The 10,394-nt window shown below is 42.6% G+C and overlaps 1 protein-coding gene across 1 annotated transcript; it reads left to right on the top strand.

Annotated features, from left to right (window-relative positions):
• The first annotated feature begins 4,401 nt into the window (after positions 1–4,401).
• zgc:195282 (LIM_TLP_like domain-containing protein) lies at positions 4,402–10,366 on the top strand. Its single transcript, XM_010864333.5, has 4 exons — positions 4,402–4,590; positions 8,057–8,151; positions 8,333–8,387; positions 10,114–10,366. Exons 1-4 carry the CDS (start codon positions 4,548–4,550, stop codon positions 10,164–10,166), a joined length of 246 nt encoding a protein of 81 aa, XP_010862635.1. The 5' UTR covers positions 4,402–4,547; the 3' UTR covers positions 10,167–10,366.
• The last annotated feature ends 28 nt before the right edge of the window (positions 10,367–10,394 follow it).

Raw genomic sequence — 10,394 nt, 5'->3', positions numbered from 1 at the left:
GTGTGTGTGTGTATATATATATATATATATATATATATATATATATATATATATGTGTGTGTGTATATATGTGTGTGTATATACACATACACACACACACACACTGAACACAACATTTTAAATGCAACATTTTAGTTTTTGCCCCCATTTATCATGAGCTGAACTCAAAGATCCAAGACTTTCTCTATGTACACAAAAGGCCTATTTCTCTCAAATATTGTTTCACTGCATTGAGGGGTTCCGGGGGGGTCCGAAAACCAGTCAGTATCTGGTGTGACCACCATTTGTCTCACGCAGTGCAACACGTCTCCTTCGCATAGAGTTGATCAGTTTGTTGATTGTGGCCTGTGAAATGTTGGTCCACTCCTCTTCAATGGCTGTGCGAAGGTGCTGGATATTGGCAGGACCTGGAACATGATGTCGTGTACGCCGATCCAGAGCATACCAAACAGGCTCAATGGGTGACATGTACGGTGAATATGCTGGCCATGCAAGAACTGGGATGTTTTCAGCTTCCAGGAATTGTGTACAGATCCTTGCAACATGGCACTGTGCATTATCATGCTGCAACATGGGGTGATGGTCGTGGATGAATGGCACAACAATGGGTCTCAGTATCTCGTCACAGAATCTTTGTGCATTCCAAATGCCATCAATAAAATGCACCTGTGTTTGTTGTCCATAACACATGCATTGTTAACTTTTAGGATGGTTCCATTAATCATATATTTGATATTTAAGCACTGGTTGGATAACTGTTTGATACATACATTGCTGTATGAAAGTCATCTGCCACCTGGGGAAATGGTTTAAAGTAATCTGAGCAGTATGTTTTCATTTATTAGAACATTTATTAGAACAATAACATGCTAAACACAAAGAATCATTAATACAATAAAATGTAAAAATAATAATAATAATCAGTGTGTTCTGTACCCTCCCTTAGAATGGAAAAATAAATGTGCTTTTTGTTCTTTCACCTGTTCTAGTGATCCCACACAGCTTCAGTTATGTTGCCAGTCAAGTATATTTGCAGACTTCCAAGGATGTCTGAATAGTCATTGCAAAGTCTTTCTCATTATCGTGCTTGAAGATGACCAAAGTTGCCAAATATGTCAATTTCCTGTATAAACAAATCTGGTCAAGATATGTACTTTGATGCCATATAACTGCCACATGCTGAACAAGAACTTCATTGGATTTCCATCTATCCATCAATAAATGAAAGCCACATGCCATTGACGGAAAAGCCAGCGGAACATTACTAGTACAATGGCACCAAATCACGTCCTCTTTAGATGAAGTGTCTACTTCTGACCAGCAGCCTCGATCTGCACTCCATTACCCATATTACACTGCTCTTGACCAGAGGAAGCAGACAGGATGATGGCATTCAGTCAGTAAACTGGTTACCTCATGAAATCTGAATATTAATATGTTTCTTTTCAATTTTTTATTGCTTAAATTTACCGTAACCTACAATATTTACCATAGGTATATATGTGCAAATTTGTTGGGCTGATTTGTTCAGGAATATGTTTAATTAAACTATTAGCATATTTCACCACAGAATTCCATGCATTTTCCCTAACATTGCTTATCCCTGATAATGTGCATTGTTGGGTGTGTTTGTGTGTCAGTGTATGTGTGTCGGCATGGAGTGTGTGAAACCCACACACAAACGCACCACTATCTCACCTCCTAAACCCAATCCGCCTTTGGTTTCATCCTCTAATTTCACATACATCCCCAGTCTCTTTTTCTAAACACAGACACCCACACAGACACACACACACACACATCATTATACACGCTTTCCCCTACTCTGATGATATGCAAATACCTCTCCCCTCCACTCATCTTCTCATCTGCCTCTCAGTCGAGCTGCAGGCCTAGACACACACACTCACTCATACACACACACGCACGCACGCACGCACGAACACACACAGTAATGCAGGGTGACAGGCTACAGGCGCAGAGGATCAATTTTTCACCCAGTGTGCTACCGATATTCATAAGATAAGGCCACAGGGGAGGGAGGGGAGTGGGGGGAGAATGGGGGAGGGAGTAGAGAGAGGGTGGACGGGTGGACGGGGAGGGGGGCAGAAACATGGAGATTGGCTGGCTAGAGGAGAGCAGAGACTAGGGAGGTGGAGGGAGCGGAGGGGGGGGGCTCTGGTGGGTATTTGGGGTTGAGGGATGGGTGGCAGGGGGTTGATAAGTGGGTTACAGGGTAGCGGGGTAGATGGATGGGTGTGTGTGGTGGGGGGGGGGGGGGGGGGGGGGGGGCAAGTCCCTGGGGGATGGGAACAGGGACGGGTGGGGAAGAGGTTGGAAGAGGGGGAATCTGCTGATGCTGACGCTCTCTACCGTTGGCCTGTTCAAACGGTGGGGGAGGGGCAAACACAGCCATGCCCCCACCAGCTGTAGAGGCACGGAGAAAAACCAGAGGGGGGGGGGGGGGGGGCTTTTGTGAGTGCAATGTTAACTGTTTTTTTTTTGTTGCTCATTTTGCTTGCTTTTGGTGAAGTGAACAAATGTTTTACATGCCAACGAAGCCCGTAATTGAATTGAATCAAAATAGAGAGGAGAGTATAAGTATTGAGAGAGAGAGAGAGAGAGAGATAGAGAGAGAGAGAGCAAGCCAGGAAGAGAGTAGAATGGATATGTATGTTAATATTGATATCCCAACCCAATTAAATTTCAAGTCACAGTGGCGGAATGGAGTGTGATTTAATGATCAGCTGTGTAGATATGGTTCAAATAGACCCCCCCCCCCCCTCCAAAAAAAAAAACAGGCTTAGAGAGCAATGCTGTGTTGCTGACCTACCACACAGATATGGTCAGGTTCTATTCCTTATGTAGTTGGGGGCTCATGTGGCTATGTGAAAAAGTGCTGCCCTTTGCAGTGAATAGTTTTATGTTTGGGATGCAGACAGAATCTATATGAGACAGAGAGCTAAAATGACCCATGTTATTACTGTGCTCCCATATGAGTCAATGCTATGTACACACCATCCCTCCACTTAAAACTGGCTCCCCACAAGTGATGCACACATATATACACACACATACACACAAACACATACACAAACATACACACAGACAAGTAGAGGCAGACACCAATACTCAGACTTACACACACATGTACACATACGTACGCACGCACACACAGACACTAAAATGACACACCAGACCCAAAGTGTTCAAACCCTAGCAGCGTAAAAAAACAGCTCAACCTTTTTCAGCAAACAGGGAGGGAGAGAGAGCCAGGAAGAAAAAGAGAAAGGGTGAGAGTCCAAGAGAAATTTTACTAAGAAAGCAGACAAAAACAAAGATTGAGAAAAAGACAGAATGAAATAGTTACTGTGAAATTGTAAAACAATATGGAGGGAAGGAGTGTGAGAGAAAGACACTGAGAATGAAGGGGAAGTGAGGGAATGAAGAAATACCAAGAGCCAAACCTCTCTCTAACCCAGCCAAACCAAGTCAAATGGAGTTGGCAGTGAACTGTTTGGCTTCATCGGTACGAAGGACAAAAATCAGACACACAGAAATGAAAAGGGCAAAAAGCTATGCCAAGAATGTACAGGCAAGAATAAACACATTTGCCTCAGTCCTTATGGACGGATGCACTGTTTCCCCAATGAGATCCCAGCAATAATACAGAGAAGGAGAGGAGCAGAAGAGGATCACGCATACTCACTTTCTCTCTCTCACACACACACACACACACACACACACACACACACACACACACACACAGTACTGTAGAACTGTTACCTAAAGTTCAAAAGGGTCTCCCGTCTCCTCAACATCCATCCAATCCTCACTCCTCTATCCCCCTCTGGCTCCCGTTTTCACACATTCTTCTCTCTATAGCTCTATCAATCTCACTTTCTCTCTCTCACTTTCTCAGTCCTCTTCCCTCACTTTTAGTTTTACTCTCTAATCTCTTTTTCTTCATCGCACACCACATTCATAGTTTAACCAATTTCCTGTACATTTGAATCTCTCTCTCTCTCTCTCACACACACACACACACACACACACACACACACTCCCCCTCTAACACAAGAGATTAAGTCTGACTGAAGCCAGCAAAACTGTAGTAACAATGATGCTTAGTTAGGGAGCGACAGCCCACAGTAGCGATTGCTTAGTACCTTTTTTTGTTTAAACGTGACAATTATTAAACATACTGTATAATCACCTGAAGCAGCACTTTTTTGGTGGGTGTTATTTTCAAGTGAATGATATCATATTGATTCTATACTTTCCTTTGAAATGACGTGTCTTTGTCTCGGCGTGAAAAGGTATTCCTCACATCCTGTTGCTGTCTTTACAGCCCGCCACATTCAGAAAATAATGTTTCCGGTACATTTGAATCTCTCTTCTCACACACACACACATACACACATACATACTCTCAAACAATCCCTCCAACACAATCTAGTCACTCACTTTCTCTCTCCTAACAGTTACACACGCTCTCTACACACACTTGCTAGCTACGCCACATAACCTTGTAAGTATCACCTATCATGGTGGGCTACTGTCCGATCTGTGGGAAGCCTGTCTACTTTGGTGAGTACCTGTGGGTGTACAAAGTTCCCGTCTTTGAGCTGTATGTCACGTTTGTATTGTTTGTGAGCGTGTTTTTCCCCCCACTATCATCAAGTGGTGGAGGACTCTAGAACTACAGTGGGTTGATGGGGCCAGTTTTTGCTCACCAATTGATCCTAGCTATAATCGCCTCAAGCTTGCAATTTCTACAGTTATTCGTTTTGCTTGTCCTCATGTCACTGACTTAACTTACAGCCATTGCCCTAAGGCTGCCAGGCTGTTGTCCAGCCTTGTTGCCTTCAGGGGAATTCACTAACTGTAACCTCCGGATAAAATCGTCTGCTTAATGACTAAAATGGACAATAATGAATAATCGGTGTTCCTTTTTATTTTTGTGTGTGCGCTTGAGCTGTACATGAACACACTCCAAACAGTGTCACTCTCACACACACAGCAACACAGACGACAGGATGTGGCTTTGCTGAGGGAGCAGACTGTTCAAAAACCACGTCAGAGTTAAGGCACTCTAGGCTGGCTTTGTTTCCTTTCCTGTGTCCTAGTTCTTCAGTTGGGCCGCTTCTTTCGCACACTGGCAAGGACCCAACGTTTAGCCATGCATTCTTTTTTGCAAGAGTTCTAAGACTCTAACACTGCATTCTTCTCTTTAAGGGATGAGTTCTAACAATATAACACTGCATTCTTCTCTTTAAGGGAAGAGTTCTAACAATATAACACTGCATTCTTCTCTTTAAGGGATGAGTTCTAACAATATAACACTGCATTCTTCTCTTTAAGGGATGAGTTCTAACAATATAACACTGCATTCTTCTCTTTAAGGGATGAGTTCTAATAATATAACACTGCATTCTTCTCTTTAAGGGATGTGTTTAACTCTATAACCCTGCATTCTTCTCTTTAAGGGATGAGTTCTAACACTAAAACTGCATTCTTCTCTTTAGGGATGATTTATAACCCTAACATCGCATTCTTCTCTTTAAGGGATGAGTTCTAACACCAACCTGGCATTTTTCTCTTCAAGGAATGAGTTTAACTCTATAACCCTGCATTCCTGTCTTTAAAGAGGCATTAGGTAGAATGTTTTGTGATCTAAGTTTTGAAAATAGTAATAACACAGTGGATATAAAAAGTCTACACACCCCTGTTTAAATGCTAGGTTCTTGTGATGTAAAAGAATGAGATAAATGATGTCAGAACTTTTTCCACCTTTAATGTGACCTATAAAGTGAACAATTCAATTAAAAAACAAACTGAAATCTTTGAGGGGGAAAAATAAAAACACAATAATAAGGGTTGCATAAGTGTGCACACCCTTAAACTAATACTTTTTTGAAGCACCTTTTGATGTGGCAATATTTGCACATTCTTCTTTGCAAAAGTGCTCCAAATCTGTCAGATTGCAAGGATATCTCCTGTGAACAGCCCTCTTCAGATCACCCCACAGATGTTCAATTGGATTCAGGTCTGGGCTCTGGCTGGGCCATTCCAAAATGTTAGTCTTCTTCTGATGAAGCCATGCTTTTGTGGATTTGGATGTCTGATTTGGGTCGTTTTCGTGCAAAAAGGTGAACTTCCTCTTCGTCTTCAGCTTTCCAATGGACGCCTGAAAGTTTTGTGCCAAAATTGCCTGGTATTTGGAACTGTTCATAATTCCCTCCACCCTGACTAAGGCCCAAGTTCCAGCTGAAGAAAAACAGCCCCAAAGCATGATGCAGCCACCAACATGCTTCACTGTGGGTATGGTGTTCTTTGGGTGATGTGCAGTGTTGTTTTTGCGCCAAACATACCTTTTGGAATGATGGACAAAAAGTTCAACCTTGGTTTCATCAGACCATAACACATTTTCCCCACATGCTTTTGGGAGACTTGATTTTTGTTTTTGCAAACTTCAGCCGGGCTTGGATGTTTTTCTTTGTAAGAAAAGGCCGTCTTGCCACCCTATCCCATAGCCCATTCATATGAAGAATACGGGAGATTGTTATCATATGTAGCACACTGCCAGTACTTGCCAGCAATTCCTGCATTTCCTTTAATATTGCTGTAGGCCTCTTGGAAGCCTCCCTGACCAGTTTTCTTCTCGTCTTTTCATCAATTTTGGAGGGACGTCCAGTTCTTGGTAATGTCTCTGTTGTGCCATATTTTCTCCACTTGATGATGACTGTCTTCACTGTGTTCCATGGTATATCTAATGCTTTTGAAGTTCTTTTGTAGCCTTCTCCTGACTGGTATCTTTCAACAATGAGATCTTTCTGATGCTTTGGAAGCTCTCTGCGGACCATGGCTTTTGCTCTGAGACGCAACTAAGAAAATGTCAGGAATATCCTACTAGAACAGCTGAACTTTATTTGTGATGAATCAGAGTCACTTTAAATGATGGCAGGTGTGTAATGACTTATTTACCATGAGTTTGAATGTGATTTGTTAATTCTGAACACAGCCACATCCCCAGTTATAAGAGGGTGTGCACACTTATGCAACCAGGTTATTGTAAGGTTTTTATTTTAAATGTTTCCCCTTTGAAGATTTCAGTTTGTTTTTCAATTGAATTGTTCACATTATAGGTTACGTTAAAAGTGGAAAAAGTTCTTCCTTAAGGGATGAGTTCTAATACTATAACCCTTTGTTCATTCCTTAAGGGATGAGTTCTAATACTATAACCCTTTGTTCATTCCTTAAGGGATGAGTTCTAATACACCCCTGTGGTTTGTGAATCTGGATGCAGGAGTTCAAACTCTGATAGCAGCATTCCGACAGTGCCTTGGGGCTTGGGACGTGCGAGACGACGTTGACTTGTCTCGTAACGCTCTCACACCTGGAAGCTCAGTGGAGTCTGTTGGCCGCATAATGAGAAAGCAGTGTGACATGGCTCCTTCTGGGGCCTCAGAAATCATTCACAGTCCACCACCAACACCTGGTGTCTCTGAAGTCTTTTAGAATAGGAACATTTCACTAAGTAGTCTTCCCATTCCTTTCCCATGTCAACCTCTTCTACTTCTTCCTCAACCTCTCTAATTTTGTCATCCATTGATCCCAAACACAGGTGAGCTTACCTGTAGCATTTTTCTTTCATGCCAACATCATAATTGCTTGTTAACTAATTATGTTAATAATGTGTTAGAATTGCAGTGATTTGAGTTTGGTTGTTGAATGGCAGTGTTTTATACATGACTGCAAGGTGACAGTTGTGCTTTACAAAGACAGTTTTGTGTAAAAAGGTTGAATGAAACAGATGCTCTTCTGGCCAATAGCAGCACCCTCCACGGAACCCCTGAGCCAATCCATCTGCAAGATTTAAGCTCTGTCCTCACAATGGCTGCAAGGCAGTGACTCCATTGCTGCGCCATCCAGGGGCCCTCAGCAGAACCCCAGACACACGTTACCAATGACTCTTCAATTCCCCTCAACCCCACTGGTCCATCTGTGACGTTTGACCTCTAACCCTTGGCGTCCTCTCACTCCATTGGTACAGGTGAGAAGAAGAGGTCGTTAGGGCGGGACTACCACCCTCTGTGTCTGAAGTGCCAAAACTGTAAGAGACAACTGACCCCAGGACAACATGCAGAGGTAGGGGGGGGTGAGGAAGGGGCAGATGTTGAGTAAATTGTCACATGACAATAGGGGCCCAGATGATGTCAGAGGCTGCTTCACTCGAGTCTCTGCATTGGTACTTGTGTTCAGTCTGTTTTCTTACAGCCTGAATAGAAGCCTTGCGATGTTAACTGGTGTCCTGGGTTTTTTGTTTCAGCACGAAGAGAAGCCGTACTGCAGCAACTGCTACATGAAGAAGTTTGGCCCCAGAGGTAGTCTTCATCCGCCCCCGCTCCCAAATGGCACCCCCCCCCCTCACACCCACCCCATATCTCTGTGGAAGAGCTCTGGTCTCTTCCACTGTGTTGGTTATAGGGTGCCATTTGGCATGCTGGATGTGTCTCATAGAAAAACAGTCTGTCTTCCTTTATTTCTCTTGGTCTCCTCTCTCTTGCTGCTTTCAGATAGATACTGTGGGTTTGTCACGTTGCGGTTTCTGTAAATAATTCGGATGATTTTATGGTCATCGTTCATATACGTAGAAATGTTTGCGGCACGCGCGATTTATCCAGACATCGTGGCAGACGGGACATCTGAAAGGCGCATTTACCACTGTAGATTCAGAGACATGGTCCAGTCTAGTGATGGGCATTCTGAATGTTTTCGTTGAGCCGGCTCTTCTGACCCTGTTCATCTGAAAGTGCCGGCTGATTTTGCTCCCGAGCAATATTCACAAAACAATTGGAAACGTGCAAATCTTCAAAGTAAAGCCGGGAAGGTAGGCTAAAATTATTTTCGAGCGTGAAATGCACGTTAATAGGTTCTATTTTACCTGTCCTAATTATTAGATCGCCTGCTGAAAAAGGCGCGTTGGAAAAGACGCGCTCTCTACACAAATTGTTTATGCAGTGCAGAAATACAATCTTTACTTGAATACCTTTTTACCGTTCGAGTAAATAATCTTTGTTTGAGTTTAAAAAATAAAGGACATAAGGAACCAAATGAACGGCTCTTTTCACTAAAGCGGTTCCCAACGTTCACTAAAAAGAGCAGTTCAACAAGAACAATTCCAGTGTTTGGTCGTGTCAGTTAACCGGTGGCTTTCAAAAGACATGTACTACTCTTTACCTTCTCGACTTAACTATTGACTTAACTAGCTAGTCAGATAGCAATACAAGAATGAGGAACACTGACTGGCTTTCTGCATAAACGTGTAATGTTACTTTTGGAGCCTCTTTGCTTTGTGAACGTTATGTACGCCTGGGCTACTGCAATCGCTTACAACAGCAATGGCCAATTGTGTAATAATATAGCCTAGTGTGGGCACGAATGATACATCTATTATTACAGTTTAATGTTCACTTTTGTAGTTACCTTTGCTTTTTGAAAGCAAACTTCGAATAGATAATGTTATCGTTCCCCATGACAGTCTCGTATTCATTCGTTGGCCCAAAAAAAGCATGTTTTATAGGCCTATCGTTTGGTATAAACTTACCTAGGTAGCCTATGAAAGAATCAGGAATACTCATCGGCTTTTGCGAGTGTAGACAAGTTTAACGAAACACTGTCTTATTAACTGTAACAACCCGGCCCGACTGCTAAAAAAAGATTTAATATTATTAGACGTCCCCAGTCCAAGTTCACAGAGAAATCTGTGCTCACCCCCAGAGAGCGTAAGGCGCCACGTAAGAGCGTCACGACACAGAGCGTATAAAACGCAGCCGCCGTATTCCTGCTCCATTCACGCTAACAGGTGCGGGTAGGTTTCGGTAAGGACGACTAGGTCCATTGCAGTAAGTGAATGCATACCTTTTTCATACCCTATTGATTATCATGCATGGCATGATCATAATGGCTGCGTTTAAGCTGTATCTGAAAGGGATATTTGTCTTTCTAATGGTTGAGTATCTGAGCAGAGATAAAAAAATCAAAAGTCACATTTCAGTAGGAATTGTGTTCAACTAATGACTAATTGAATGTAATATTAAATATTTCCAGGTAACAGAGGACTGATGTCGTCTAGTCGCAGTTCAGCCTCATCTACCTCCTAGGAACAGGCCTGACCAAAAAACAATCAAAGGACAACCAGCAGGCCATCATCAAAGCTCAATATTAAACCAGCCAACACTCAACTAGACATCCAACTCAATATTTATTTGATCAACTATTTTGCTCACTGTAAAAGTTGACCTATTTCACTCTTCTGTAGACTTAAACTGTTGTAACTGAATAAAACAGAAGCAACCACACCTGTCTTTTAAACTGTGTGCATACGTGTC

This window comes from Esox lucius, chromosome 25 (genome assembly GCF_011004845.1).
Source record: "Esox lucius isolate fEsoLuc1 chromosome 25, fEsoLuc1.pri, whole genome shotgun sequence".
Lineage (NCBI taxonomy): Eukaryota > Metazoa > Chordata > Actinopteri > Esociformes > Esocidae > Esox > Esox lucius.
The sequence above is the reverse complement of the archived record's forward strand: the minus strand, read 5'-3'. Positions and strand labels throughout refer to the sequence as shown.